This window comes from Eurosta solidaginis, chromosome 5, assembly GCF_040869045.1.
Source record: "Eurosta solidaginis isolate ZX-2024a chromosome 5, ASM4086904v1, whole genome shotgun sequence".
NCBI lineage: Eukaryota > Metazoa > Arthropoda > Insecta > Diptera > Tephritidae > Eurosta > Eurosta solidaginis.
The window spans coordinates 141,427,546-141,444,754 of record NC_090323.1 but is presented as its reverse complement, the minus strand read 5'-3'; the positions used below and the strand labels follow the sequence as shown (position 1 = coordinate 141,444,754).

At 41.3% G+C, this 17,209-nt stretch overlaps 2 protein-coding genes across 3 annotated transcripts in view; one reads left to right on the top strand and one right to left on the bottom strand.

Annotated features, from left to right (window-relative positions):
- MED24 (mediator complex subunit 24) overlaps positions 1–17,209 on the bottom strand; it is a 266,977-nt gene that overhangs the window by 158,533 nt on the left and 91,235 nt on the right. The window lies entirely within an intron of this gene.
- On the top strand, positions 11,298–13,194 carry LOC137253725 (protein tumorous imaginal discs, mitochondrial). Its single transcript, XM_067791133.1, has 3 exons — positions 11,298–11,663; positions 12,017–12,214; positions 12,285–13,194. The coding sequence occupies exons 1-3, from the start codon at positions 11,360–11,362 to the stop codon at positions 13,004–13,006; spliced, it is 1,224 nt and encodes a 407-aa protein (XP_067647234.1). The 5' UTR covers positions 11,298–11,359; the 3' UTR covers positions 13,007–13,194.

Genomic DNA, 17,209 nt, shown 5'->3' with positions numbered 1-17,209 from the left:
TCTTAGACATAGCCGGGGCTTTCAATGTTTCTAAATAAAAAAAAAAAGGGCGATTATGGATGGTCTTAATTACATTAAAGTAAAACCATCCCTAATCGGCTGCATGTTAAATTGCAGGAAGATTACATCACAATGGGGATTGTACGAGGCCTCGAAATCAGTGGACAGGGGCACGCCGCAGGGAGGGGTGCTACCACCTCTGCTGTGGACGCTGGTCATCAACCAACTGCTCAGGCGATTCGATGAGGTACCCGTAAAACTTACGGCTTACGCAGATGACGTTGCAATTTTCATAAGTGGAAAGCGCCTTCAAACGATTACCTCTTTGATGGATCGGGCGCTTCTGGATATGCATACCTGGGCATCTAATGTCGGGTTGAAAATCAACGCGAAGAAGACGGCTATGGTCTTGTTTACAAAGAGGTACAAGGTTCCAAATTTGACCAGGCCTAGGTCAAAAGAATTTGATTTCGATTAACTGACATATTATTGTACAAGGCAATATATGAAAATAATCAAGAAGAAGCAATCAGCTGTTGGGATAAACGCAGCTGTTACTGATTTCGCATTTTTTAGGTTTAAATTAGTAAAATACTGGATTGATGGAAAAGTATTTATTTATTTGGCTTTTTGTGTTGCTCGTATGGTTTGGGATTTTTGTTACCCAACACTAATTTTATGCAGTAAATTTTGTTTAAACAGGCGCGTTGCTTAGCATGCAGCGACACATGTGTTTTGCGTAGTGTAAACCAGTGTGTTTAAGGAACGCATTTGGAAACATTGCAACTTAAGTTCCGCACCTGGAATTCGGATCGAACTTGTCGGTAGTGGTACCCAAAGACGAGTATTTTCGTCAAAATTCAGAATCCAAAAGCAGGAGTTAATTTTTTTAACGGTTAGGCCCACTTGCAGAACGCCAAGGCATGGTGGAACCATACAAGGTGGCAGCTCGGTGACATACCTACAAACATAAATAAAAGTTCCATGTCGCTTCCCCAGGCAGTCGGTTCTATGTACCGGACCGACTCGGGGTTTTTCCCGACCAAGACGGTCATTTCAGTGTAACCCCATCTAATTTGTTGCGTCCCTCCTACAAATTGTCATCCTCCCAGCAGATCCTTGCACCGGGATTGCGCCATACTCTCTTGCTCCGGGAAGGTATCGAACCCAATCCGCGTCCTTCTCCCGACTCCGGTCCTGAGAAATGGTTTTGCTGCGTTTGCCGGAAAAGAATCTTTTTAGGACGGTCATACTCTTGTCAGTGCGTCACGTCCAAGGGATGGTTGCATCGGACATGTTGCTCTGGGCTGGATCCAAAAACCCGACGTCATCGTAACTTTTATAAATCTTTTGTGGCTCCTTGCTGTTCACGCCCAAGCGCGTCCCGTAGTCTACGCCGCAGTGCCACCCACTACCTTCTAGCAGCTCTGCTGCTCAGCAAGCCACAACAAGTACCCGCTGCTGCTCGTACCCTACGTCGCCACCAGCTCATACGGCCGCTCCCACTCATAACTACAACCGCAGAAGAGTCGGTAGGAAAAAGCACAAATATATGAGTTTGCGTCATCCGCCCAATGCGGCTCCTGCCTTGGACGGTGCCACTTTCCTAGATTTTCTGTTCTTCCCGACGGCAACCCCCCGACGGGTTTCATTGCGCCATGTTGCCAGGCCGCAAACCCAACTACACCGGGCACCCCAATGCTTGCCCAGGGACGTCCAGTCCCAGAGCCACAACAGCAATTGCGTCGTGGCCTCCCTCAACTCAGGCATAGTCACCCGTCACTTGCCCCTAGAGTGACAACGTCTTCCCCGCTGCACTTCAGAATTCTGCAGTTAAACTGTAATGGATTAACTGGGAAGATCACGGAGATAGTCGATTTCATGAAGCGGCATAACATCCGCATCGCTGCGATTCAAGAGACTAAACTCACAGCCAGATCTGTTCTGCAGATCTGTTCTGGGGAAAATGTCCGCAGAAAAGATCGCGAGAGTGGAAGTGTCTTAGAACGTCACGGCTTATCTGTCCAGTCAGGAGATGTAAACCTAGAAATCATCGACATTTACATCCCTTCTGCCACTTGTTGGCCTAGTGGATACCGCCCTAATATCAGAGCACTACTCACTGGCGATAATGGCATTATATAAGGCGATTTCAATGCCCATCACGACCTGCAAGCGGACAGCAGGGGTGAGACGACGTTCTGCACAATAAACGGAGGCGCCCCCACACGTATGGTAGGAAGCTGTCACAGTTCGCCGGATATATCAATCGTGATCGCAGGACTCGTAAATTGCGTCAACTGTCATCCGATGGTAACATTGGCATCCGCCACCTGCCTACACTTATTTCGCTCGAGCGTACCGCCAACTTCATCGTCACAGATAAACGCACTTTCATAAATTTTAAAAAAGGAAAGTGGGACGAATACAAATCCTTTGCAGATAACCACTTTGCTGCCCGGCCTATCCTGGACTAATGCTCGCCAAGGGGAGCGTGCATTCCGCAAGGGCATTGAATCCGCCTCGGCTCGCTACATTCCTGCCGGTAGAATTCCCGAAATTCGGCCTCAGTTTCTGGCGGAGGCCGCAAATTTTGCGAGAACGTGACCTTATAAGACAGCTCGATGCCGGCGACCCCCAAATAAGGGATATAAACCAACGCATCAGATTGCTTGTGGATGAACACAAGCGGGCGAAATGGGAGGAGCATTTAAGGGATTGTAACCTCTCTGTCGGTGTAGGCAAGCTTTGGTCCATCGTAGTCTCTATCGAATCCGCCTTTGGCGATAAAGTGCTGTCGGATGTGAAAAGTTGCGCGAGCGATTTTTTCCGACAATATGTATGCATTCTATGGTTGACAACGGCGGGCCAACAGATGCGCACACAAACATAAATACAGCGCGTCCCCAATTACCATCACCGCCAAAGAGGTTGAGAATGCCATAGTTCATGCTAAGACATCTAAAGCAGTGGGCCTAGACGGCATAGTCATGCCGATGCTTAAAAACCTAGGCAAAGAGGGATTTACTGATCTATCACATGTCTTCAACCTGTCCCTTTCCACCTTTGTCATACCCAAAAAAAGGAAAATGGCCAAGGAGCTCGCGGTACTAAAGCCTGGGAAACCAGCTAACATAGGAGATTCTTAGCGTCCGATGTCTCTCCTATCGCCAGTAGCCAAGACACTTGAAGCCATTCTGCTCCCCTACTTTAAAGCAAATTTGCAAATAGCCAATCATCGGCATGGCTTTAGAAAACTCCATAGCACCACCACCGCGCTAAATGTCATTAGCATCCAGATAAATTGCGGTTTAAATCAAAACCCCAACCATAGAACAGTACTCGTTGCGCTAGACCTATCAAAACCTTTTGATACAGTCAACCACGACACGTTACCGCAAGACGTGGAATGGTCTACCCTTCTCCCATTTCTTAAAAGGTGGACCGCAAATTATATAGGTGGTCGGCAGGCATCGGTGCAATTTAGAAACGAAACATCAAAACCAAGAAGAATTAAACAAGGGGTACCACAGGGTGGTGTCCTATCCCCACTTCTGTTTAACTTCTACATATCAAAGCTACCTTCGCCACCAGAATAATGGCCACAGGCCCAGGCCCACAGATCGATGGGCTTTGCAACAAAATGAACGACTATCTCCCTGATCTCTCCAGTTTTTTTGCCTCGCAAAATCTGACATTATTGCCGACTAAATCATCGACGACCTTATTTACAACATGGACGTCCCAAATGTCGACCATTTTGAACATTCATGTCAATGGCATTACGCTACCGACTGTCTTACACCCCAAAATCTTGGGTGTGACGTTCGATCAGGATCTACGTTTTGGTGAGCATGCAGCCTCAATTGTACCGAAAATCCAAAGCCGTAATAAAATCTTCAAATCGCTTGCTGGTAGTACTTGCGGAAAAGATAAAGAAACGCTCATTACCACTTACAAAGCAATTGGCCAGCCGATTGCATGCTACGCGTCCCCGAATATGGTCGCCAAGCCTAAAGACTACTCACTGGAAGAAGCTAAAGGCCTGCCAAAATACCGCCCTCAGAACCGCCACGGGTCTTCTTATATCCCTCTACATAATGAGGCGAAAATACTACACATTAGGGAGAGAAATGAAATGCTAAACAAACAGTTTATGTTTAATACCCAGAAAGCTGGGCATCCCAACAGACATCTGATTGATGAGCCAACACCGCCCAGGGGTTTAAGGAGTCATCTCCGTAAGCATTATGAGGAAATACGGCACCTGAGAACACAGCCGTATGAAGCTAAAAAACACAAGCAGGTTCTCAGTGAAATCCACAAACGGGCGTCAGACCTCTATGGCAGGAATTGCCCTGTGAATCTTGTACTGAACGAACAAAACCCAAAACTGTAGGGTTCTTATTATTTTTATTTAACTTTGTATTTAAGTTACTTTGCACTTTGTTATTTTAAAATGTTTTATGAATATTTTAATTTTCAATATTGATTTTTCAATTTTAAAAAATTTTCATTATGGTGAAAAATTTAAAAAGATATTGACGCATACATTGACGCGTATTCTTTATTGAATAAAAGTATCTTTATATATAAAATTAAAAGTGGTTTCAATCACCACAAAAACCAGCGGAAGAGGAAAGCACTCTCCCTAGGGAAACGCGCGTCACTCCAGCTGAACTCGATCTCGGTACTGTAACAGGTTAAACTCTTACCTATCCAAAATCAACCCCGACAAACAAAACATAAGTCCTGATTGTAATGTGTCCCCACATGACACCAACCATCTCTTTAACTGTATTGTGGAACCAACGCCTCTAACACCTCTCTCATTATGGTCCACCCCTGTTGAAACAACAAGTTTCCATGGACTCCCGTTAGAGGATACTGATGACAATTTGTGATCGGTCGCACCTATTGGATGGGGCGAAGCACTGCTACAACAACAACAACAAAAGTTCCATTTACTTTGTTATTGTAAAACGATGGAATCGTACAGCGCCGGAAGTTGATGTATCAAATCATTTTAAAAAAGTACAAATCAGCTCTCACCGTGCTGCCACCTTGTATAGTTCCGCCATGCGGCAAGGTATCTTTATAAGCAGAATTAATTTTAAAAAATTGTCAGAAATGTATTAGTTTAAAGAGCCGTTTACATTGATACATTTTTCCAGTCAATATCTAAAATTTGCATAATGTAAACGATCGTGCGATAGTTACATGCAACAAAGTTGGTAGCCAGGCAACTTTTGAATCAACTAAACTTTTCGTTGAGTGCTTACGCACCTATAGACGATGCGGACAAGGACATCTTCTATGAAAAACTAGAAAATACATACTGTGACGAATATTAGTAACATTAAGTGATACTCACATCACTAATCTGATACTAAGTAAATAAAGCCACAACAACAATAAAGCAAGCTGCCAAATTAATCATTATGTCTACACATATCTACGTACACGCAGCGGAGAGAAACGCACAAACACATGCATATATCTTATCTGAGATGCTCACAAAAGTAGGCAATCATTTGTGCAAGCATCACTCACATATACACGCGCATATGAGAAGCTATAACGTGCATCTGTAGTTATAGCTGGTGAGTTTATAGCTGGCAAACAAATAGTAAACTCTAGAAACGCCTAGAAATAAGCAAACGAGGAAACCGAAGAGTATAAAAGCAGCGCCAGCTGAGGCATGGCAATCAGTTTGCTTTAAGCACGCTATATGTTGAGAAGTAGAAGTGTTATTGTGAAAGTAGTCTAATAAAGACCATTTTGCATTACTGAATATTGGAGTTATTTATTCAACAGTTTAGTGATTCGGACGTTAGCAGAAGGTTGCAAATAAGAGGAATTTCCATAAATTCGTTACAATACGATGACTGCCCGACCATAATATTAACATCATGCAATCAGGGTCGGCACCGAAGGGGTCCTACAGTCGGACTCCACGATTTAACATCTCCCACCGGGTTGTGGGTGATTGACTTCGCCGCGGCTCGAAATATGGTCATCTCAGCACCAGGTTCCAGCATAAAAAGGTACGCCAAGCTTTTTTTCTGTCCCCTGATCGAAGAACACAAAACCAGATATCACATAGTGATCGACGGCAGACATTGTTCCAGTGTCCTATTTGTGCGCTCTCTAAACGTCCAAATATCGACTCGGACCACTACCTTGAGGCAGCCAAGATAAGTACATGTCTATGTGAAACAAAGAAAGTGCGAGCAGTGACACAAGCAAATTTCGCGTCGCAAAGCTGCTCACGAAACAGAGTACACTTCTCCTCATTGCTACCTAGCGATGATGGAAAACACGTTCCGTCCCCGAGTTAACATCATTTCTGCTCAAAACCTTTGAAAAGCTGATAGATATATACATAAAGTCCAACGTGGATGGAAAGCTGCTCTCCACAACCCAACATGCGTACAACAAAGGCAAGTCGGTAGACACCGCATTGCATGGGGTGGTAATAATAAGCATAGAGAAAGCTCTGTAATATAAGGAATATGCTCTAGGAGTCTTCTTAGACATAGCCGGGGCTTTCAATAATGTTTCTAAATGGGCGATTATGGATGGTCTTAATTACATTAAAGTAAAACCATCCCTAATCGGCTGCATGTTAAATTGCAGGAAGATTACATCACAATGGGGATTGTACGAGGCCACGAAATCAGTGGACAGGGGCACGCCGCAGGGAGGGGTGCTATCGCCTCTGCTGTGGACGCTGGTCATCAACCAACTGCTCAGGCGATTCGATGAGGTACCCGTAAAACTTACGGCTTACGCAGATGACGTTGCAATTTTCATAAGTGGAAAGTGCCTTCCAACGATTACCTCTTTGATGGATCGGGCGCTTCTGGATATGCATACCTGGGCATCTAATGTCGGGTTGAAAATCAACGCGGAGAAGACGGCTATGGTCTTGTTTACAAAGAGGTACAAGGTTCCAAATTCGACCAGGCCTAAGTTAGGAGCGGTGACCCTACAGGAGAAACCTTACACAAAATATCTAGGAATCATCCTAGACAGTAAGCTGTCATTAAAGCTTTGGTGTAAAGCCACACAAAAAGACAACATACATCAAAAAAAAAAAAGAGGGGGTTTGCAGACTATCGATGCTTAGCATTACGGGAGCCCTGAAAACAGCCCTGACGGCTGCACTGTAAGCCATTCTGCACATTCCACCTGTAGACCAAGTAGCAAAGAACATAGCATTAAAAGTAGTAGTATAGCGTCACCAGTCACAAGACGAACAGACCTGATTCCCTATCTGCGCTTCGATGGGGATCTTAAGGCAACAATAGAGGCGGACGTGGGCGCAAGGGAGCTCAAATGGCGGACGAGGCGATACATGTGTACACAGGTGGTTCCAAAGCTGATCCGGAAATAAACAGATCCTACAGGCGGCCGGATTACTGTAGCGTTTTCCAAGCGGAAATATTAGCCGTAACCAAAGCAGTAGAAACTCTGGAAGAGAATAACTTGAGCTGCAACCGTGTTAACTTTTATATTGACAGTCAAGCAGCAATTAAGGCAATAATGTCGAATAGCACAGCATCTATATGCGCGTTAGAGTGTAAGCAGTCTCTGGAGAGAATAGGGACAGGGCGAAGAATACATCTATATTGGGTCCCAGGGCATATGGGAATAGATGGGAATGAAAAAGCGGATGAACTAGCCAAAAATGGCGCATCCCTTGAAGCTTGCTCCGTAGACGTCCCAATTATAATGGGCGTGATTAAGTGTAGGCGATAGGTGCACATGATCGACCAAATGGGAAGGGCGTGTGTTCAAGCGCGAAGCTGTAAAGTGTCGAAGATTATGTGCAGGTCTTACTACCTTACACTAACAAAGTTGCTTCTATTATTAAAAAGAGAGGACTGTAGCTGCCTTCTGGCGTCACATGCGTTTAAATTAGGCTTGGTCAGTGATAGCAGATGTAGGAAGTGCGGGTTGGAGGAGGAAACGATCGAGCACGTTCTGTGCTCGTGCCCTGCGCTTGCCAGGCTAAGACTCCAGCTATTAGGAGTGATACAGCTGTCAGATCTAGAAGCAGCAAGTGCCTTAGTCCTAGGAAGCTTCTAGTATTTGCCAAGAAGACAGAGTTATTTTATAACACTGGTCCTGGTTTTTGATAGGGTTTTTCAGTTTGGTCGTTAAAACAAACTTCTGGTAACACTACGGACTCATTCAGTCTATGTGAGGTCCTCATGGACCGGCCAGTTCAACCTAACCTAACGCGACTAGGACGAAGTAAGAAAGGCAACATCACGCCTAGAAAATCAAAAGGCGTCAGGAAATGACGGAATACCCTCCGAGCTGTTCAAACACTGAGGCGAAGAGTTGGTAAAGAGCATGCAACAATTTCTACGCAAAATATGGTCGGATAAGCGCGTGCCTGCAGGTTGGAAATTAAGTGTACTCTACCCAATCCACAAGAAAGGCGATCCAGTAATCCAGTTTCCTAGATCTGCGTATTTCATTTTGGCGATTTTAAAGACCTTCTGTACCCCTCCAAAAAAAAAAAATTTACAACCGTGGTACATTACTTAAAATTCAACCCGACTGATCACTTCTATAACACTCTCTTAAACCTTTGTGTGTTTTTGTAGATAGTATATGACCAACAAAACATTAAAAACACAAGAAACAAACTTTCACATTTATAATTCTAGTAGGAACTTGATCCATTGACAAAGCCATTGTAAAGGTCTACAAGTAGTATATGTAGCAGCACTCACATACACAGCCACGCTCACCTGATAAAATGCTTGTTCTTGTTCGTTTTTTTGTGGATGTCATTGTTCTGTTGTACTTCTTAGGTTCAAGAAAAGTGTAGTAGCTGCTAACGAAAACTGCGTAAGATTTTTATTGTACAATTACAAAGAAATATCCTTATTTACTTTCAAACAAGCACTTAATTACATCTCTCTTTAAAATCCATATGTTTTGGACAATTTTAATTAACAAATTGTGGTACTTTATTACCGGGGACGATTGCTAAAACACGACCAAAACCGTCGGGGGAGGTATTAATAGACTTGTTTTTGCCTCGCTTCCAATAATTCGAATACTTTTTCGCCTTTGGACTATTGATAATAGGACAAAACGCATCTTTTCATTTCTCTTTCCACATTTTTGGAGGGGTTATTGCAGTCGACCTCGGTTCCAAACTGTTTTTCGCGGAGAACTTTTGAACGGGTGGAAATACTGGAATAACTACGCGTCCTCAGATACCCCAATTCAAGAATTTTGTATAATTTTCTGTAGGACCCATATAGGTGCAGTACATTTTCATTCTAAATTCGTTCAAAAAAATTTACCATCACAGCAACCCATATCTGATATTCCGCTCCATTTTTTGTTTCCCTGCGTCGCTTTCCACGACAGCAACCCGGGTAATTTTGACACTTCATTCAGTGTCAAACGCATGTTCCACGCAGGTTCCACTGAGGTCCACAATAGTTTGACACTGACCGAAGTGTCAAACGGCAGTGTGTTAGAAAGAGAAAGGAATTGTTTCCTTCTCATACATATCATACTTGTAAACCTGTACTATGGACAAAGCCATGATTCAATCACAAGAGGTTTGCTCGACAGACACATTTTTTGACAATTGCAGCCATTTTGCTCCCAAATCGAATTGACATCCGTTAACTGTGTTGTTTCTTTGCGATTTTTCGAAAAATATTAGTAGTAGAAAAAGGAAGGAATCTGTTTACAAATACCCGATAAGTACTGAACTGCATAATTCCTTAGAACATTTTTTTAATTTTATAGTGAATTTATTAACTATGCCTCGATCCATTAGAATGGCTGAACATTGAACATAGGTAATTTTATGAAAAGTACGGACAACAAGGAATCGTGCACTTTCGTAAACCTATGAATATGTATACGAACCCTAACCAATTCAAAATGCATCGTTCAACGTCAAAACCTCGACTATTAAACCTATTCACGTAAAAATGTCATTAGTAAATATTGGAGATGTCATAACGAAATTTACTCATTGGGCATGTTAACTTATTCAGGTAAAAGTCTAGGACAGAGGTCTACTGCTAATACGAGTCTAAAAATATTGAGAGAGGTGACTTCGACAACAATAATCCGAAGGCGGAAAAGAAAAATTGTATCTCTTTCCGGAGATATTTGTAGTCGAAGTTGGCATTTTCATGTGGTTGTTGTAATGCTTTGTGCACTGAAAAAGATTTTGTGTACAAAGGGTTTTTGCACGCATTTAATTTTGACCCCACCTCATTAGTGGACCGGCCAGGGTAATTTTTTATAAGCTCGGCTGAAGGCCGCCAACGCAACCCGGGGTAATTTTTCGGTTTTTCGTCAATATCTTTTGGACGAGCTAAAATTTTTATTTCCGCCTTCGTATTATTGTTATCGAGGTCAATACGCGTATTTTGACACTTCTCTGGATAATTTTGGACGCGTATTAAAAGTCGACTTTCTGTTCTATTAATTCCCTATGTTCGGAACATTCATCTCCATTTAAGAATTTGGGGAATCGGTTTATATTTGAAATATTATGTATATACTTATTTGATATATTTTGACCTCGTGAGGTAGTATCAAATGAACGTATTCCGAATATTCTAAATTAACGGTTTATCCGGAATGCTTCCATGAATACTTAACGGAAAAGAGCCTTCTGAAATTTCAGAATAAAAAGGTGAGTACTCCCTGTGTAGCAGGACCGCAGAAAAAAAAACGTAACTCTTCTCTCAAAGTCAAGGTAGGAATATAAAGCTCTAAGACCATAAGCCATTTTCTTTTATTTTTGGTTTTGTCAGTTCATTGCGGCTGCTGAGTAGCGTATCATCCCATGTCGGCTGCCTGTTCAAAATCGTGCTATCTCAATTTATTTAGTAGAAAATTAATTATTTCCCCAAAAACTTTTGGCATTTACAAATTTATTATCACTACTAATATACTACCAAAGATACTTTTCTACTAAATTTTCACTGAAGGGTATTGAATTATTCCCCGTTTTCCTTATTTCGTAAAAGCAACCCGTCCAGATTTTTCAACTTGGGAGTGTCAAAGATCTGTCATCATTGGAGAACAAACCTCTAGTAATTGAATCATGGGACAAAGCAACCTGATGCAATTAATAGACAGCTATTGAAGTCTATTTGACAAAAGCATTGAATTCGTTTTCGTTCAGAATTTTTTTGTCAACTCAGCAAACGAAAGTTAACCTGGTAGTGGCTTTTAAGAATAGTACAAAGCTTAATATATTTTTTTACGAAATTATACAATTTACTTTTCTTTAATCGACGCCAAGTGACGCTCCAAGGTCATATTATCACCATTTTAATCTGGAAACAAACAAACAATGAATCTGTTAAATTCAATAAGACGTGTAATTCTACAAAATTTTCTGGAATTCAACAAATTACACTTGGCTACTGTTGCATATCAATTCAAAGTAGAAAAACCTATTTATTATCCAGATCGGCAAAGTGAAATGCAAAGATTTAGTGAACAGCAAAAGTCACAATTGGTAGCCGAAACTCAAGAAAAGAGGAAACTTCCGAGAGATTATTACTACAAAATACTTGGTGTAAAAAGACTTGCAACAACGCAACAAATAAAGGCGGCTTATTATGGGCTTGCGAAACGATTCCATCCAGACGCAGGTATACCCAAACATCATCTTCCGCAACCAGAAACCGGTTGAAGAATATAAATCTAAAACATTTGTATAAACCGATGTCGGAATGGGTGATCGTTCTATCACGTCTGAAGATCGGCTTTCTCTGAATTTCACGTCAGGTGGTACTCTTAACTACAAACCTCTTTTTGGAGGATATATAATCGACGTGGTAAAGTCAAACCAGTTGCATGACTGTCGGGCTAGTATGCAAGCAAACTATACCGAGAATATCACTGTCACCCAAAAGATTCGGGAACGGTCACGATAGGGCGATCATCTTCAGTCGTCAAAATATTCATTTAATTTAACAAACAATAACTCTATATATATTTAAAGGAAACTCATCACCCCACGAGTCTAAGCGTTTTCAAGAAATATCAAATGCATATCATATACTCACTGATGAAACAAAGCGTTTGGAATACGACCAGCTGGGAATGGTAAAGGATGAACAATCGTTTCTGCACAGATTTACAAATCTCGGTAATGTTGTTCCGAATCGGAAGCCTGAAATACTGCCCACTACACGTGAAGGTGATTTAACTATTTTAATTAATAAATAATAAAATACCACTACCATATTTATAATTTTAACAATATTTAGACTTAATCAAAATGACAACTGGTGAGCCTCGATTGGAGTTAACATTTTTAGAAGCGGCGCATGGTTTGAAAAAGAATATTGACTTACGCTTTCTGAAAAAGTGTCCCACGTGTAATGGTAAATCTCCACAATTAATTAATCGCAGCAAACCCGAACTTTGTAGAAAGTGTCAGGGCATTGGAAAACTAACGAGAAAAACTGCAACTTACACCAGTATTCAAGCTTGTGATCTATGTAACGGTAAACGTTATATTAATCGAAATGAGTGTGAAACATGTGACAATCGTGGCATAGTGCTTGAGACTGTACGTATCGTTGCTCAAGTGCCAGCTGGTGTGAAAAACGGTGAATTAATTCCGGTGGAAAATCCGAAAACGAAACAACGTATAAATTATCGGGTGCAAGTTCAACCAAGCGAGCTATTTCAACGTATTGGTAACAATGTTCTTTCTGATAAGTATATAACGATTTCTGACGCTGTTTTGGGTGGTACATTTAAAGTTCGTGGAATTTATGAAGAGTTGGAAGTGAAACTGGAACCAGGAACAGAAAGTCATACAAAAATGACCTTAAAAGGCAAAGGAATACGATCTCGCGAGGGTTGTGGTGATCATATTATAACCTTTAAAATACGCATACCAAGTCAATTAAGTATGAAACAACGTCAATTAATAATGGCACTTGCCAAGACAGAAGAACCCACTTTTGAGCGACCTATTTAATACAAAAAATTGCTTCTATTGAAAATAGTGAATGATAAAATAAAAAGTATACATTTGCGAATTTAAATTAGTTAGATTATTGAGTTACAGTTTTTGGGAGCTCAAAATTTTTAAAGCATGTTAAGAACAAATTTATTTTCAATTGTTTCCTTAAAATCTGTAAATGAAAAATATATGAACATTTTATGTTTTGGGAATATAGGCTATTCACTTGAGCGTGGTTATGTTGTTCTTGTTGTAGCAGTGTTTCGCCTCATCCAATAAGCGCGACCACTCACAAATTGTCATCAATATCCTCTTACGGGAGTCCAACGCAACTTGCATTTCAACAGGGGAAAACTAGAGTGAGAGGGGTGTTAGAAGCGTTGGTTCCACATTGCAACTAAAGAAATGGTGAGGACACTTTGCAAGTCTCCCCAGCAGGTTAGGGGGTCAGAATATACCCACGTAGGTATGTCTGTCGTAAGAGGCCACTAAAATACCAGATTCAAGGGGCTGTGTAGCGCAACCCTTCAGGTTGCCAGCGCAATATATAGCTTCTCCAAACCCAATTGTCAACCTCACCTATCCGCGGCGAATCCTGTTTCACTAACTGTCGAGGCTCTGGCGACCCAAAGCTCCTCACGTAACTTGGGGGTAGGGAGGGAGGGATGGCCTGAAGGTTTAATTTGGCCATATAAATCGTTCGCGAGATGGTCGGGCTAGCACCTTAATGGTGCTGTGTTACCGGAGCGTGCCGAATCTGTATCCGGCAAAGGACCATCGCATCGACAACACTCCCCAAAGCCTTCAGGGAGCAACCTTATTGCTACAACAACAATTTGCAAACAGGACATACATTATGTATGTCGGAGTTGATTCCGGATAGGTATGAGTTTAACCTGTTACAATATTCAGAACAAAGTTGAGTTAGAGTGACGAGGGTCTCCCTAGGGCAAGTGCTTTCCTTTTCTGCGAGTTCAGGATATTTATCTTTAAGAACTGGGTTTGCTGGGCAACTAATGACACAGAGATCTGACGCCTTTTTGTGGATATCAGTGCGAACCTGTTTGTGTTTTTTTTTTTTCTTCATACGGGTGTGTTCTCAGGTGCCGTATTTCCTCATAAAGCTTGCGGAGATGACTTCTTAAGCAGGTTTTGCGGTATTCAACAGACACTGCTTGTTCATCATTTCATTTCTCTGTGAGTATTCTCGCCTCAATGTTTAGGTGGTGTTCTGGGGGCATAATACGATAGCCCGTTGCGGTTCTGAAAGCTGAGTTTTGGCAGGCCTGTATTTTCTTCCAGTGAGTAATTTTTAGGCTTGGCGAACATTTCGGGGACGCATAGCATGCAAGCGGCCGGCCAATTGCAAAAGATTTCAGGAGTTTATTACGGGCCTGGATTTTAGGTACATTTGCGGTTGCATGCTCGCCAAAATGTAGATCCTAACCGAACGTCACACCCAGTATTTTTGTCGGTAGCGTCCAATATCGTCAAAATTTGTCGTGCCCATGTTTTAAATAAGATAGCCGATGACTTGGTCGGTGACAATGTCAGGTTTCGCGAGGCGGAAAAACTGGAGAGATCAGATAGATAACTATTTATTTTATTACATAGCTCAGCGATGGGTGGACCGGGACCTGTGGCCATTATTATGCAATCATCGGCTTAGGATACAATGGTGACCCCTTTTGGTGGCGAAAGGAGCTTCGATATGTAGAAGTTAAATAAAAGCGGGGATAGGACACCACCCCATGGTACCCCTTGTTTAATTCTTCTGGGTTTAGATGTTACGTTCCTGAATTGCACCGATGCTTGCCGGACAGACGGATAATTTTAGGTCCAGCTTTTAAGACTTGGAGAAAGGGAGGACCCTTCCAAGTCTTGCAGTAACTTGCCGTGGTTGACTGTATCAGCGTGGTTACCAAGTTGTCTACTTAAACATTAGCTATTTCACTCCAGTATATTTCATTCAACATTCATTAATTTAATCGTCTATTATTAAAAGGGCACATGTCCACCCTTGGGCAAAAATCAGCACCTATTTATTGGCGAAACGCCACAATTCCACATTCACCCTAAACGATTTTATAGGCGATGGAACTTTTCGTTTTTTTTTTTTTTAAAGGACTCATGTTCTGGACTTGCCCGTTTTAATAATGAATAAATTGAATGTTGAACAACAAGAAGGTTCATCGCTTGCTCTCATGCTAACTCTTGTGCCCACGGTTGCCGCCCCATGTTTTCATTTGGGACCAAAACTCATCAAAAAATATATGCCTACAAACATAACCCTATTGTTCTAGCAGTGGCAAGATACCCAATTCCACAAGCACTGTCTTATGGCCACATTACGATGCCCACTATGAAGCCTCCTCGGTGGATTCTTCTGAAGACATTTAGTTTTCCCCGAAGTCTGTAGTGTATGGCATGTTGAGAGAAAGTGTTCCCTAAAGCCTCCGTTGTGTGGTAGGACGCCCTTGCTCTAAGGGCAAGGGTGTAACATTTCTCAAGGTATTTAGTTTGATATATGTGGCAGGATACCACCTCCAATGACATGCCAATGTTAAAAGAACACTGAATGTGTATAGGTGGCGGTTGCCCCGGGTATAAGAATTTTCATGCCCAGTGGCTGATTTGGAAAACTACAGGGAAAGCCTTTTCTTTTATAGCGCAGTTTGGTTTTAACAAGGAGTAGTTCAAAGCATGTCGCTGAACTATGTAGCGGACTTAGCTAATTATAAATTAAACTAAGCAAATATTTCTTCTCCTTCTTTTTCTAACTAAAATTATAGTGCAGTGGTCTGGCAGGTTTCCAGTTTGTAACAATGGAATATTCATTCAATATTTTGTATGTGGTTATTATGCACATATTTCTAAAAATAGGCTTCGAATATACCTTAGATACATGGTATAAAAACGCCAGACGAATTTTTTGATTGGAGGCACGAGGATAGAAAATATAGACGAATCGCCTCCAACGGTTTTTAATACGAGAACCAACGAGTCACAAAAATGCCAAGTATAAGTATGGCTTAACACCAGAATAGTCCTGAAATTTCTGAGCTCATTGATTTGTTTTGTGCTATGTGAGACAAATTAATACATATTTACGATATTCAAATTATTTTACGAAGTGATCCAATACAAAAAATCTTAAAAGTGTTGTTTTTTATATAGCTCATAAATATATTCTTCTCTCTCTCAATATCTTCGGAGTTGCATGTGCTAGTCTTTTACGCAAATAACGAACTATAACAATTTTCCACGCCAACATTAACCGTGCTAATGTTACATGAGAATTTGAAACGTGCTAGTCTTGCAATTAACAGGCAAGCTAAGCGAACCAAAATTTGGAGCCGTGTTCTGAATTTTTAACGCAGAGTTGAAAGAACTATACCAACCTCATTGCTCCTTGCTAAAAAGGGACCATCGAACCAAACAGGGTTGGAATGGACCAAATGGACCAATTCGCGAGTAGAGATAATTCACCATACCGTTTTATATGAAACAATTTTCTTATCACGTAGTGAATTTCTTAGTCACTAAAAAATTTTTTCCACTCGATTGGTGGCAGAGAGCGCGACGAAAGGAGGGGGAGGGGGAAAGAAACGTGTTGCCGCCAATTTGTATCTGTGTATGAACTGGGACTATCAGTTCGTGACTAAAAAATTTACCACGTGAGACATACATAAAATGATAGTATGCGTTATCCCTACTTATTTTATGCCAGCCAACTTTCATCGTTACCTATCATGTGATAGACATTTTGGGTGTATAAAAAAGAGAAGAGAAGGCCGCATATGGGGAAATCCGGTTGGTGGTTTTTTTGGAGAACAAATTTTTTTTTTTTGAAACATGGTATCACGCAAAAATCTTTTTGTTAGTAACATTGAGGGGTAAATTGGAGCTATAGTGCATCGCCGTTACTCGTCTTACATAATGCCTCAAAAAGATATAGTCAAAAGATCGAGCAAAATATATATAAATTGAGGTCGCAATGTTAAATATACATTTATTTCAACACTTCTGTACCGATTATATCGAAATTTTAACAAAAACTATGGAGATATATGTAGCTGTTAGCTATGTAAAATTTTTTTTATACACGAGACCCGGTTTTGTAGATATCGGTAAAAATATAAAACCGTATAACGTATTGATAAAAATATAAACCCGGAAAACTTAATTTTTTTTACTTATTTAAACACTTCTTAACCG